The sequence below is a fragment of the Octodon degus genome, unplaced genomic scaffold (assembly GCF_000260255.1).
Source record: "Octodon degus isolate 3935 unplaced genomic scaffold, OctDeg1.0 scaffold00002, whole genome shotgun sequence".
Lineage (NCBI taxonomy): Eukaryota > Metazoa > Chordata > Mammalia > Rodentia > Octodontidae > Octodon > Octodon degus.
This window is the reverse complement of record NW_004524578.1, coordinates 14,718,749-14,735,002: the sequence shown is the minus strand read 5'-3', so window position 1 is coordinate 14,735,002 and position 16,254 is coordinate 14,718,749. Positions and strand designations below refer to the sequence as shown.

Here is a 16,254-nt window from a genome sequence, read left to right as displayed (position 1 = left end):
GTCAAAATTTAAAGCAATTAATATTTTGCTAACAACCAAATAATGAAGAATATAATCCTGGTTTTCCATAGAGGACTTATTAAGAATTGCTTTTAAATATGGATGTACTAATTATAGTTGACTATACTGGAAAGGGAAGAATCAGTCATTTCAACCCACAAAAGTGTATTCTGACTTTATAAACAATACTGGAAATGTTTCAAATTTCCTGCAGTTAACTACACAGAAATAAACAAAAAACCCTACAATGTCAGATTATATTGTCCTTGTCAACAAAATTTTAAAAATCCCATTTTAAATGAAGTTCTTGGTTCAAAGAACTTCAATTTCTTTAATTTTGAAAAACAATTTTGCTCAATTTATGTCATTATAAACATATACCAATAAAGCTAACAAAGCGGCCAGGCATACAACCAAGCATTTCTGGCACAGATCACAAACAAGAAATCTCACTGGGCATTGTGGCACACATATAATCCCAGCTACTCACAAGACTAAGGCAGAAGGACTCAAATTTGAGGTCCATTTAAGTGGTAAGGTGAGACCTTGTCTCAAAAAAAAAAAAAAAAAAAAAAAAAAAAAAAAAAAAGGTGGGGGCGTCACTCAGTGGTAATGCATACCTAGATTCAATACCCAGTACCAAGTAAAACAAACTCCACACATGAACACAAAAAAATGTCTTGGATGTGGTTCTAATGATGTTTCCAGTACAGTAAGTAAGTCAATTACTTGATCAAGGAAGTGATTTCTTCTATAAAGACCACAGCACCTCAAATTTAAGCATTACATCTGGAAGATAAACCCATGCCCATAATGTTTGCTGGCAGATGAAAGAACTTCACGAAATGAGACTGATGAAGTACATAACGACGTATTCTTATATATCATTCTTTTTTTGTGTGTATTTAGTACAGGGTCTCCAGGGTCTCACTACTTATATCAGACTTGTAATATCCTGTTTTCAGTCTTCCAAGCACTAGGATTACAGGCCTATGCCACCACGCCCAGTCTCAATCATCCTCTCAGCATGCCCCAGGGGTGGAGCTGGCACGCCTGGGATCGAACCCCGGCCACTGCACTTATATCATTCTTATATTCTTATTCTATAAGCTGATATTCTTTGTAACTATACTTTCTATATAACTATACTCTCATTATAACTCCCCATATAACTATATTCTCATTATTACATTCTCCTTAACTATTAATATATCATTCTTATATTATTATTCTACAGTCCAATGTTCTCTGTAACTATACTTTGGCAAATGTTAACCAGTTTCTTCTACATTCAACAGAAATATAAATTTCTAATTCACTAATCCTTCATGTTACTGTTCTTCATAGTTTGATAGAGCGTAAGGAACAGAATAGGAAGATTTCTGGATTCAAATCCAGTCCTTTCATTTCCTAGCTATACAATATCTTAAAAGTTTCTTAACTTCTTTTGGACTTAACTCTATAATGTACCCACAGGGATGTTACAACTCAAGCACTGTTCTGAGAACTAGAGAAATGAACATGAAGTGCTTATAGTATTTGGGACAGAGAAGTCCCATAATCATGTTCCCTGTTACTTTTGGTTTGCATTCACTTAAAAATAATTCCTAGTAAGCCTCCCTTTCATATTTCCTACACTTATCAGAAAAACCCTGCTCAAATCGTGGGGAAAAAAAAGAAAAGAAAAACCCTGTTCCTCTGAAACCTTTAAACACACTGAAAACAATCTCTGACTAGATGCCTCACAGCTAAAAGATTAGACAAAATAACATTATGCATTCTATCAACCTTTTCCTCAGTTTGTGACACGTTCTTTATTTTCTCTTTAGTTATGATACTAACATCTCAAACCTCCCACATAACATGTATTATATCTCATATAAGCATAAGCAAATAGTACCATGATAAACTATCCTAGGGATTCTGGAAGGAAGAAGAATGGTTAAATTTGAGATCTCTTAAAATGGAGGAAACTAATAAGAAATCAATATGCAAAAAAGAAACTGATATGCTCTCTGTCGACAAATGTAAGAGAAAGATTACATCAACTGCCTCTACAAAGGTTTCTCTATTAAATCACACTCATCTGTATTTAATAAGTCACTTGAGAATAAATGGGAATTTTAAAGTTAAAAAACAGTATAGTAGAAAATCTGTAAGTTAACGGAAAATCATGCATTGGCTCAAAGTAACAAGTGTGCTTTAAAAGAACACTATTGTAATTTTCCATATTTGATAGTGGCTACCTAACAGTTGCTTAAAATAAGAATAGCATATGCTATGTGCTAAATGCTTTTTATATTTGCTACAGTGTTGTACTTTGAGTAAAATGATCTCAAATAGAAAAGCACCTGTAGGGCAGTCACTTCAAAGGTCAATGGAATAACTCGAGGTCAATCTGAGTCTACACCAACAAGAAGAAGACAACTGGAAAGTCAGCTTTTCAGCTGGGGTTGACTTTGTTTCTGACTGTACTTAATTAACTGTATGACAAATAATCCTCATGTACCTGCTTGCTCAGATTACCATATATTATACAGCCGGACTCCAATAAAGACCATCAAAACCAGAACCTGTCCCATGCACCACTAGTTAGGGTGCTGATTAAGACTCACTTCTGTCAGAGTTTGTAGCTCAGCAAGGAAGAGAAAGCATGGTGGATAAGTAAAGCATCTAGAAGACAGCAATCGCTGTGAAGGAAATTTAAGCAGGGATGAAGGTTGCAATTTGCTATGTGGCAAATATATTTTCTGTTCTGAGTTAAACATGCAAAAACCTTTTGTGTGTCCACTAGTGCAATCTGGCAAAGCTCTATGCATGATAAGGTCTACTGCAACTCACAACTTGGTAACCTAAAGAACAAATTCACATACTATTATGTAGCCATAAAAAATTAACAGAAATAACAGTTCAATAACTCTAAAATCTACACTGTTCTGTGAATAAGCAAAATAAGAACATATATAAAATCGAAACAGTAAAATGCACGAATAAAAAGTGTCAGATTAGGTTATACATAGGCCTTCTACCCCAAGATGTAATTCAGTATTTTTAGTAATTTTCATTAAAACATTGGTATTAATGTCTCCATTAATTTTCCGAAGTCCATCTTCAGCAGGCCTCACTGCTGCTCTGAAATGCTTTTGTTGTGTATCAGTCCACATACCCATAGGTATGGGATTTCCACAAATGCCAAACATTACCCTTGTCTACTCATCCTCAGATGACTTTTTTCCCTGTCTTAATAAGAAGCTCAAAGTCATTTACTGCGAACTAAAGTAATCTTTATCACTCCAAAGAAAGTAGAGGTGGGAGGATCTCTACCTTCTCAAGATGCATTTTCTAGACAGTGGTTTTTGTTTCTTCCCACCCTCCCTAGCACCCTTCATCAGTGTCATCTAGTTGCCTCTAATTTTCTGCTGTGTCTGAGCTTGCTCCCTTGCCACCATCAGCAACAGACCAACTATCACTGACAGTAAACGAAGCAGCAGCAATCCTTTCAACCCTATAGACCAGTAGTTCTCACCTTAGGAATTTGGTCCCCAAAGGACATTTAACAACGTCTGAGGATATCTTCCGATTGTTACAACTTTGGGGGAAAGCGAACCTTCCTACAATAAAGAATTATTAGGCAAAAACTGTCAGTGGTGCTGGGGGTGAAGGGCACTAATATAATCCATGGAACTTACTACCTTGTTCTCTTCCCATCAAAGGACGTAAATATTCACTCACCACTTCCTACAAGTGAACACTCTCAGGCTCTGCAACTGGACTCCTACCCAAGGCTTCTGAAACTTCTTTGCCACACATCATTTAGTGAAAAATCCCAAATTTCAATGGCCATTCTTTGTCCTTAAATTGTACAGAATGTAAAAGTGTTAACCTGATTCTTCTTTTGACATCTGACATCCACAAAAATATGTTATTTCCCCATTGCTGTTCCTACCTCTTCTTTCACATTTTAGATGTGAACAAATAACCTCTCTTAACTCAGTCTTCTTGCATTCATCCTTTCGCACAATCCCAGCTCACCTCCCAAACTGCTCTCTAGTTTCAGTGTTTGAGCTCCTATCCCACTTACAATTACTTTATGAATGTCTTCACCAAGGAGTCTTCACCAGTGTGTGTGTGTGTGTGTGTGTGTGTGTGTGTGTGTGTGTGTGTACGTATACATTTTTAAATTTTTCCTTCTTTCTTTTCTTCTTTCCTCCAGCCCAGTTGTTTCGTTTTGTTTACTTTTGAGCAGTTTCTTTCCCTTTTACAATTTCTATTGTAACTTTTGGACTTTATTTACTCAGAATTTCTCTTTAATCTTTATCATTTTATAAAGCACCCTATCTTTGTTGTTCACATGAATAAAGCAGAGAATCACAGAACTCTATGACCAAAATAATTCAGCTAACAGTGCCATAACTAAATCACCACCTTTCATTCTATGATAATGCCTTCAAATGCCAAGTTACACCAGAAGCTGTTCTACCTATAAACATTCACCATCAGGTTATTTTCCAGCCACAATTCAGCTCCTTACACCCCACTCTGGATCAGTCTACAAATGTCCATTCTCAAAACACAACTCATCAATCAGAGGTTCCAACTATCCATAATGCATCCAACTTTTGGTCTGGTTACTTGATCTTTTTTTCCATTCTTCTGTTAAATGACAGAGCATCTTCTTTCTTATCCTTCTCAAGACAAAACCTACTCTACTATGGCTTGTTTTTAAAGAACCTCTTTGGCCATTTAATAGTTCTTTATTTATTTGTCTTACCACTCTCACTGGAATACCATGGCCTTGCGGTGCAGGATGATGTCTACTGGAGATGCAATTTACTGAGAGTTTAAGATCTAAAGTCAGTATATATAGCACATTAACAAAAGTATACAAAGGGCTGGCCAAATAGCTCAGCAGATTAAAGGGACTGCAAGCAGGTGCAGGGGCTGGGGGTCCAATCCCTGGGCCTGCCATGCCAGCCCTACTCCCAGGGTGCACTGAGACAGCAATTGAGACTAGGTATGGTGGCACACACCTGTAATCCCAGTTCTTGGGAGGCTGTAAACAGGTGGATCACTACGAGTCCAATCTGCTAGTGAGACCCTGAACACCCTGTAGACTCTTCCCTACAATACAAAAAATAAAAAAAGTATACAAAAGGGTTTTTTTTATATCACTATTTGCCTTTTGTTTCAAAAAACACATGCACACAGCTTGCTCTTTCTTCTTCCTAATAGTTATTTTGGTTAGATCAGTATTTAGTATCTACATGATATACCATCCAAGTGTACTATGGTATTATGGCTTATAGCTTGATATCCTCGCCAAAGCCTCATACAGACATAGGTGGGACTTTGCAGAGGCGGCTAGATCTAGAGTGTATGAAGTTGGGATTACGTATGTGATGTTGGAATCATGGGTGTGAGATTTACTAAATCAGTCCACTGACTGGCTTGGCATAGATCTGGGAGTGGATAATGGGAAGGCCCTCCCTGCATGTGAGTGCTATCTGCCGTCAAGGTGGGTCAGAATATAGAGGACAGAAGAGGGCTGCTGTGGTTGCTTGTTGCTTGCTACTTTGCTGCATTTTGCCCACAATGAACTGTTTCTCCTGTGTGATGCCCATATGCCATGCGACCTTGCCTTGGAGCCAGTTGATTATGGACTGAAACTTCTACAAACTTTAACTTTGAACCAGCTATTTTGTCTCAGCAACAAGAGAAGTAACCATGTCATATGCTTACTTTTTCTTCTTGTATAACTAATACTTTTGAATTAAATAAATCACTTCTTAAATATTATTTTAATGGACCAGCTTCAAAATATGATAATCAAAGATCATTCAATGAAATATTTACCTCACATTTATTAAATTTTGGCAGGCACAGTGACAGATGCTAGGGTTACAAGGTTGAATAATACTTTTCTCAAAAGGGAAACCACACAGTCAAAGATGAAACAAATTATCATTAAAATAACCACCATCTGGTTTAGTTTACTACTACCTCCATAGAAACAAATAAACAAAAAAAAGGCAGAAAAAGATCTATTAAGAATTTTGCCCTTAAAAGTGGGAAACTGTAAATACTAAATGTATTTCACCAAAATTAAGATGCTATTTAGTGTAAAAACACGATTTTATCATTGAGAATTAAAAATCTGTTGTAAATTAAAACTCTGATGTAATGTTCTAACGGCATTGATCAAAGTGTACCTAATTTCACAGCTGGAAAAATATACATTTTTAAAAAGATAACACTCAGTATACGTACATACGATCAACCATGCCTAAGTATTGGTCGGATAATTCAAATCAATCAACAGTTCCAACATTTGCTTTTTAACTGAATAGTAACATTTGTCCGACAACATAAAAATAAATGGACAGCAGATACCCAAGGAACTACAAAGAAATTCAGGAGAGTGTGGTTTGATATACTGTCACAAAAAATATTTAAAATATAAATCTTTCAAGTTTTAGGTAGCTGAATGTTTTCAGATAAAAATCACATGTAGAAATGGATTCTATGATGATGGAGTCAATAGAGGGAAGGTAAACTCTGACTTCCCCCTCCATCCTCTTTCCTTCCTGGATGGATTATGAGGCTCAATCCTAAAATCTTTAGATCTCAATTCCAAACCTATAATATTCTCTATTCCCAAAGCACAAATACAGAATCTCTTTATGTACAATTACCATACTGCTCATTAGAAAGTCATTTTCACTATTCAGTATACTCCGACTTACAGAGTAACTATTGAGCATTCTCTCAAGTGTAAGCCCTTCTTGTACCTACAGTTAGTAATTAAGTCCTCCACCTTAAATTTTGGCCTGGGTACCTAAAGTTTACCTTAGAAAACACATACAAAGATTTTATTGTAACCAAATCAAGCCATGCAGGACATTCTTAGGAAATGCTGAAATATCTAGGAACAAAGGTAGAAAAGTAGGAAGTACTTTTCGGAGTTATGACATCTGCAACTTATGTACACAGCTGGTGAGTTATGCATAAACAGATACAGCAAATGTAGCAAAGCATTAACAAATGATTTTAGAAAAGTACACAGTTCACTGTACTGTTTCTGCATCTTTTCTATGAGTTAATTTTTTTTAAGTTAAATACAAAACATTAACTAAAGGTAGAGGTAATTCTTTTACTCTTCTACAATTATTTAAGACAGGAAAAAAACAGTATTTGGATATCTGCCAAGATAAAGGCATTGAAACAAGTATTTTTACATACATTATTTGATTCACATATGACTCCTTCAAGGTAGTAGCATTCCTGTTTTGGAAATGAGGAAACTGAGACTCGGAACTACTAAATCATTTGTTCAAAGTATAGTATATACATTAGCAATCTGATAAATCTGAGGCCAAGATCAAATTTGACCACTTACACGAAGAACTTGGGCTAGAAACTTAACCTGAGAGCAAAGTATCTTGATCTATAACAAGATGGTAATAGTCTCTTTACAAACTAGCGGTGGCAAAGGGGTTAGTAAACAAATTACCTAGAAATACCTAACACATGAGAGGGCCAAAAATTAATACCCCCTCTATTCAGCACATCACCAGTAAGCAAAACCTGTGTTCTCTCCAATATATATTACTGCTTTGGGGGGGGGGGGAGGCAGATCTTCAGAGGAATGCTTCAGAGTGTCTGTAGCATTAAGTACTATATTTAGGATCATTTTAAGGCAGAATGGAGCAAAAAGACCTTTAAGGGAAAATTTTCTTTAGGAGCCAAAAGAATATCCACTCACTCCAAGATCATTTTTCAACATATGAATATTGTGATTTTTTTTAAAAAGTTCCAAAGACTAATACAATGATGAGCACTGATGAGATTCTCATGAAATGTAGGATGAGTACTCTGCCCAAACTCTTCACTATCTGAGCATATTCTTTTCAAATGAAAGACAGTATCAACCCTGGCATGCTGGAAAATGACACATGTTCACAAACCGATACCACTCAACACTTAACTTTTTTTCTAAGGGGTAAAAAAATTCTCCCCAAGTTATGGTTTGTGTCTAGCTGTCCCCCGGAAAGCCTCAGGCACTCAGGGAGCAGCCTTAGGAGTTTGTGATCGACTATTGCGGGTGTGGATGCTGCACCTGCCCTGGGCAGGTAATTTGCATTTCAATGTAAGGAGGGAAGAGAAGCGGGCTGCTAAGCTGCTGCTACTCCTCCATTTTGCTCCCCCCACCCCGGGGGGGGGGGGGGAGAAGGCTGCTCTCTGCCCTGTGCCATTCACTGCCTTGGTGCCAGCCGAGTATGGACTGAAACCTCCAGTAACAGTGAGCTAAATAAACCTTTCCTTCCTTCATTTTGAGTGTCCCAGCAACGAGAGAGGAGTAACTGACACACCCCATACTGATTCATTAAAATTTCATCTAATTATGTGGAATTAAATCGACATTATGAAAAAAGTATGACAGCTGGAACAGAATCTCATTTATACCATGGCCTAATCTCAAACAAATGATTCAGCTTCTACACAGCAGAGGTTTTTCATTTGCATGCACTGCCAGTAAATACACATATTACTACTTTCTTTTACAAAGAAGACACATGGTATATGTATTTTTATTGCTATTTGAATAACAACTGTATCAGATATTGAAAATTTATTTTGAATTTATCATTCCATTTAGTCTCTTAATTATCCTATGAAGGACATTATTATGCCAATTTGCAGAAAAGAAACTACAGGAAAGTTGTGGAGAACAGAATAACTTGATTCAAAGCTATTACGTAATGGGGCCTGGCCTTGGGCCAACATCCTGTAACACCAAGTAAAGCCTCTCCTATTTTATACTGAAGAATGCAGGCTAAAACAATATTTTAAAAATGTGCACTTTGGCAGATGAGCAAGTTCCAGATCACTGCATATTACTGATATAAGGCTGAGTTTGTGGCTTGTGATTTCCATGAACATTTTTCTCTCTTGCTTTTATCCTGAGGGTTTACTTTGGCTCCCTTACTCAATGGCTTCCTGACTCTTGAATGCCATGTTCTTGTCCCACTGTACTGCATTTCTTTCAAGATCTTAAAATGTAATTTCCCACACGCTTCTGTAACCTACACAGGCACCAATATCTACTATACCAACATAAACATTAGTAAAAGTTAAATTTTGTACCAGACTGACATCTAAATTTTTATTGATGTGATCAAATGAAATCAGATTTAAGTCACTAACCCAGTTCCGCAAATTAATTTTCAGGTGCAAGGTTAAGCCCAGCTTTCTCACTAAGCAGTATGTTAGCCTTCACTGCACTTTAGAATTGACTGGAGAGCTTTTAAAACTCCTGAGGTACAGAACATGTCTTACACCAATTAAATCCAAATCCTCAGAGGCAGCCCCCAGGTACCACTGTTTTCTGAAGCGCAGAGATTTTAAAGTGTAATCAGAATCTCCAGGTGCTTCTAATTTGTAGCTAAAAGTTGTAAAACAAACAAAAATACTGTAGTCTTCAAGTACCCTACAGGTGCTAAATGATTTAAGAAAAGAAAGAAATGCGGAGTTATGGCTGGCAAGACTGCAAAGAACACTGGAGCTGCAAATACTATATAGCCTTTGACCTACTTAAAACTACTTCTTAGAACTTACTCTGAGGAAATAATTTAACAAGAACAAAAATCAGTAAGTAAAAGATGAGGCTCACTTTAGCATTCATTTTAATATTTAAAAAAATCAGAACTTAATATTCAACATTAGTTGAATGTTTTAAAATAAATATGCAAAATAAAATATTTTATAGGGCCTCAAAACAATCATATAGACCAGTGAATAAATAGAGGTATGATAAACAGAAAACATCAGATTCAGACTACTAAATGAAGTATCAAATGCAACCTGCATCAACTAACACCTAATTTTTTCTAAGGGGTAAAAAAATATACTGATTCCTTATAACTTTCTTTAATTATGTTGAATAGAGACATCACTAAAGCTTTAACTGGGTGGTATGGTGGAAAAATCATGTTTTAAAATACAATATACAATGTAGGATAATGAAATAAACCTCTATTATGGTAGAGACATAATGAACATATATAACTTAACTCTTAAAAAATAATTTTTCCATTTGCCTGCTTGAGTTGGGACAAAGTACAAATGTCAGGGAAAGTTACTTAAAAGGACACAGTAAAAATAAACCATGACAGTGAAATATCTTCTTAGACTCCAGCACAGTTATATTTAGTTTATACTCAGACCAATAGTACCAGGCACTTCAGACAGAACCTTGGCTAAGAAACAATCCACATCAACCAACCTCCACTCACTTAGTAATGTATTTTCTCTTTTTCAACTTATTACTCTCCAGATGATTTAGGTCATTTCAGTAACACAAATTACAAACAATATTTTTTTTTCTATTGAAATGTTACCTGGATTTTGTAGCTGACCTTTGAATAACATGAGAGGATAGGGATGCTGACCATCTCCTCCCTTAAGTTGAAAATCTGCATGCAATTGCTTGAGTTACCAAAACTATAATAGCTCACTCTTGACCACAAGCTTTGACAATGACAATAACAAACAGTTAACACATTTTACATGCTGTATATATTACAAGTGGTGAAAATAAGAGAGCACCACACAAGGGTGATTTTTACTATGATACAGGTAACTTACTGGTAAGAATCAGTGAAGAGAGGAACGGCACGATATGGCATTTTAAGTGGATATTCAGCACTGAGCTCACTTCAACAGCATAGGAAATGGCTACAAATTACTGTACTACACTATATTCTACAGTTAACTGTACATTTAGGATATGATCTTGCACCTTTTCATTTCTCTCAACTGTGAACAATACCATGTACAGTCTTGTATGTGTACATTTTGGTAAATTTTACCTTTTTATAATAATCTTGTGCGTATTTTATGGTAGTAAATGACAAAAGTTACTTAGATATAGTTTATGTATTCATGAGTTTTCTCTAAAATATTTTTAAGTTTCCAGGTTATGAGGTCCACCTTCAAGTTTTTTCAAATTACTGCAAATGTAAAAAAAAAAAAAACAAAACTGTATGTGAAAGAACCTGTGCAAATCAAAGCCATACAGCTCAAGAGTCAACTGTATAGAAGCTAAGTTCATCTCTGCCAGGATGTGCATTTCTTTGCCTAGTCCACAGGAGTTGCTGGTTTACTAACTACTAATTTTGCTCTGCATGTCTACAGCTGGGTGATACTTAATGAGTCAGAAATATGGGTAACTGAGGATTATTTTCAAAGTGACAACATTAGCACTACTAAGATCAAATTTTAGGTTTGAAAAGGGAAATGGTACCGAGGATGGTGGCCCATGCTTATAATTCCAGCACTCTGGGAGACTGAGACATGACGATCTCAATTTAAAGCCTAACAAGACACCATGTGTAGGTTCTAAATTAAATAATAAGTTCTTGGGGTAGAGGTGCTTACAAAGTAGTCTGACACTTGGGAAGAATAATGTAACTGAATAAAATAATTTCAAATTGATGACATAAAACAGAACAAGAAGAAAACTGCAATATATATCCAAGCATAAACAGAAGGAAAACAGAAGTGGAGGGCTGTCTCTGAAATTAGTTTCTTCAGGTTTCTAACGAAGTAAAGCCACAAAACAAAAATCAAACAACTGCATATGTTTACTAACGTAAATAACCAAATCATAATAGAAATGTACATCCATTTCTAGATCTTACTACTGAAAATCACTTGAAACTTACCATGACAAAAGATTTAAGAGCTAATGAAACTAAATGTAAGTGTAATGGTGAATACTAAACTGATTAATAAGACTTCTAACTGTAAAGATTCCACAATTTGATGAATAAACAATTTGTTTTACTTATATAAACCAGTAACCTTAATCACAATGACGTCATCAATCTGTAAACCAGCTCTGTTAGTTCAGGAAAAATAATTTTTTGCTGATTAGCCTGAGGAGGAACCCCACCTTCTAGCCTAAGAATCACTCAATAAAATATCAAGTTCATTGTTGTTAAATTTTAAGAAAAGAACTCATACTTAATACCAGTCCTTCTTTTGTCTTTTTGAGATAGGGTTTCACTATGCAGTTCAGACTGGCCTTGAACTCCTTGCCCAGACTGGCCTCAAACTAGCAGCGATATTCCTGCATTAGTGCTGATTACAGTTGTGTGCATATTAATTTTATCTAGAAGCAATTAGATAAGATTACAACAAAGACATGTTCTTCACAAATTTTTAACCTTTTTTGTATGTCTTTTCTAATTTTCTACCTTCTCAGAAACATAAGATACTGATCTTACTCTCCCTGGTAGCAGCATGTACAATAAGATTAGGTGGATCAGAAGGTAACATCTCAGAAATATTTAAGAAATATGATTTTTTAAAATTTCATCATAGAAGCAAAATGTTTAAAATAAGTTACTTGGAAACTGAAATTTAATGTCAATAGGGCCTAGGAAACAGGCTACTGGGAAGAGGGAGAGAAAGCACAGCATGAGATAATATGTGATACTTCACAGTAGCTGATGTATAGGTTATATATAGGCCTGAATAAAACTAAGAAGTAACTGGCTAATATTCCAGAGTATTCAGGTCCTAGATGCACTTTATCATCATTACCATCATCATCAAATCTAAAGCGTTCAAAGACCAGTTTTATCAACAATGTCACAAAGGGCTTATAGAAAGGCTTGTTATTGACACTGACATAATTTTCTTAAGTAAAATGTGAAATACTGGGAGCAAGTCACAATAAACAATAGAACAATATAACTATAAAGCAGCAATAACCTATTTTTTAGATCACACTGTTGTAGGCAGCCGAGTTAGACAGAAATATTATAGACAGACAGAGTCAGACCCTCAAGGAGACAAGATGGAATACAAGGTGACTTTGCAACTTGGAAGAAACAGACACTCCCATAAGGGCCACACCTCAAGACCAAGACAAGAAGAGGAAGCACAGCTATATACTTTCCTAGGGATGGGCATTAGGGATTGATATCCTAAATAGTATCAGTCACCTTGAAAGAGCCCAAATGAGTCACTAGCCCAATCCCCAACAAGAAGAGACCCTGTTCCATATTCATGCCCGCCTGCTATGTGACTCGCTTTCCCATTTGATATTGGATTTAATCAATTTTACTGAGCAATGGTGCTTGTAATCTCATTTGTTGACCAAATTTTTTCCCATCTCATGCCCAACTAAGCAAGTTCCCATGTCTTCTCCACCACCTTAGACCCGCTTCACCACATGGTTTTCCTCTATAACAGTCCCTACAAGAGACAACTTTGGGGGGGAGGGGGGCTACCTGCTCAGGGCCCCCCCTCCTGTCCCTCTCTCAGGACAGGAGCTTTCTTTCTCTCAATAAACATATTCTGTTCATACCTCCGTTTGTTTCTAAAATTCATCCCTCAGTTTTAGAGAACACAAACTCGTGCAGGTCCAGTCCAGAGCCCTATGTTATTTGGAGGTCACCCTCCCAAGACCAGTTTTTCTCCCTGTATCAACATGGTATTTAATCTTCCAAATGACAAGGCCAATGTTTTTTTGTTTTTTTTTTTAAAGTTGTGAATATCTTTCATATTTATTTATTTTTATCCATTACATTTATTTATTGTGTGTGTGTGTGTGTGTGTGTGTGGCCAGCTCAGCCCACCAGGGGGCGGGGCTGGCTGGCATGTGGTGCTGGAGGATCGAACCGAGGTCCCTGTGCTTTGCCAAGCTTGTTTCAAGTAGGTGCTTTAGATCACTGAGCCATCTCTCCAGCCCCCAAGGCCAATGTTTTGTATATAGATGAAATGTAGGTGAACCAACCAATGTTTTGCACAGCTATGGTCTGAATGACGTTAAAATGTAATTTTTTAATTCACTCCAAGCAATCTATTTATGTTACAGTAGAGATATATAAATTAATGAGTTGGAAGCAGAAGTAAAAACAATGTTTCTTTATATTGAAAAGCACATATTCTACACAAAAAAGCACTGTATATACATACAAAATACCAGAAGATATTTATAACATAAGTATGTAAAGAATTTTGCTTAACTCTACATGAACTCTTTATGCAAAGCTAATCTTAAGAAACAGAAGATAACTGGGCCAACACATATTATTCTTCAATATCTAAAAATATATTATGTTCCATATAAAGAATTGTCCCACATGTTTTTCTGTTTTTGTTTTTTCCCAGTATCAAGGATAGAACTCAGGACCTTGTGCTTGCAAGGCAGACACCTATGCTGCTGAGCTATCTCCCTGGAGCCTTGTCCCACATGTTAATTCTGCTCTTTTTTCTACTGTTGGCAAAAGGACCACAAAACCCTGAGGAGAAGTAATATTTCTAGTACATGCTATTTTTTTCTCCTTATCTTGTACTTTAATACGATGCAAGTAGATAGTACATGCTATTTTTACATGTCATTGTATTAAAAATCTATCTAACCTGAAGCCTAGTCTTTCCTATATTAAATCTAAATGCTAAGATGTCTCAAAATACACTTCCAGGAAATTAAAGGTCTAGATTACATATCCATTCATTCAAATATTCAACAATGTATTTACTATGTTCCTAGATAGTGTCAATGTACTGATGAAGAACTAAGAGAAATCAAGTAAAATTCCTTTTAAGTACAGTTATATTACAGAGGGCACAGAGTCAGGAAAAGCTAAAGAGATGACATGACAATTGATCTGAATGATACAAAAAAGATAAGTGAGTGAAAGAAAAAAGTTTTATGGTGCACACCTGTAATCCTAGCACTCAGGAGGCCGAGGCAGGAGGATCGTTGCAAGTTCAAGATCAGACTGGAGGCTACAAAGTGAGCACAAGGCCAGCCTGAACTGCACAGTGAGATCGTCTCAAAAGAAAAAAAAAAAAAAAAAAAAAAAAAGGCAAAAATTCAACAGATGCAAATATTCTCTGGAGGCAATAAGCCAACCAGTGTAGCTATGCAGGGAAAGCAGGAGGAACAAGGGTGATGTTATAAAATGAGGTTGGAGTTACATGTACTTCTGATCGTACAGACCATAAGGCTGTCCAGGAACCGGGATTTTATTCTTAGTGATAGTGCTGAGAAAATATAAAGAGGAGCAACATAAAAAAGAAAACTCAAAGAAGGGAACTAATAATACTATTTAGCTTGGTACCCAGCAGCATTATCTACCTTTGTCACAATTTTGAGGCAGGTATCAGTGGACTTCATTTATATTTTGTATATAAAGAAAATGAGACCAAGAGATAATGTACCCAAGAGAGCACTGCCCATAAGTGAAGGAACATGAACTTGAACCTAATTTTAAATATTATGTGCCTGTCTTTTCCCTACCCAGAATAATACCAACCCTTCTACAAAATTTTCACATTATGATCACAATCAAATTACACAACTACAAGTCTGCTATAATATTTATGAAAAATCAATTGGTATATTATATGCTTCTCTTTTCATAAATTTCATAGGATCTGTATCAAGTCTTTCAATAGTGAAACAACACAAATTAATGTCACTTGTCAGAAAGACAGAGTTACAGTACTGATGGCAAACCTCACAATTTATGTATGTGGTACAACAAAATTCAGAAAAACCCAGGATATCTTTGAAGTAACTTACCAGCATTCTAGCTGCTGCACAACAATCATCAACCAGTAACCCCTACCTTCTGTCTTTCCACCCTAGCAGGCAGCAACTCAAGAAAGGCCTGGGGCTTAGAGTCAACATACATGTAAAACCCAATCTAATTACTTACAGAGAAAAACACTTTTCCAGCCTAATGACAGCAGTTATTGATGGGAAATTCAATGCTGTTGCCATATCAAATATAGCAAAAGTCTCAGAAAAAATGTCAGTGAGTTACAGTAAGTGATAAAGATTAACAATGTATCAGTTTGGTAGCTAATACTCACACACATCTGTCCAAGCACCATGAACATCGCAAGCCCATCCTATTTCAATTGTGGCTTCATTATGATAGCTTTAAAAATAGAGAAAAACAGTCAAGTTGGCCCTCCCAGAAGGCATGTTTTGCTTGGAGTCTACTTCTAACAAGGAAGTATAGCACCTAGTTCCTTATTCAAGGGCCACTGCAATATCTTCTATGAAACCACACTGTCTTGACACTGCCAAACCTCAATGAGTTCTAAACATCAACTACAACTCACTGAAATGGAGCTGGAGAGGCTAAATTACAGAAGAGAGACACGTAAGGAGGGCTAAGGGAGAAAGAACTGCTCCATCTCAAAATGATTAATGAGCCACTGTCTTAG

The 16,254-nt window shown here is 36.2% G+C and overlaps 1 protein-coding gene across 1 annotated transcript in view; it reads right to left on the bottom strand.

Moving 5' to 3' along the window:
- Akap13 (A-kinase anchoring protein 13) overlaps positions 1–15,953 on the bottom strand; it is a 209,532-nt gene extending 193,579 nt beyond the window's left edge. Inside the window, exon 1 of the mRNA XM_023710147.1 lies at positions 15,895–15,953. Within this exon, the coding sequence (XP_023565915.1) occupies positions 15,895–15,932 (38 nt within the window). The 5' untranslated portion in view covers positions 15,933–15,953. The remainder of the gene's footprint in view (positions 1–15,894) is intronic.
- Between the last annotated feature and the right edge of the window lie 301 nt (positions 15,954–16,254).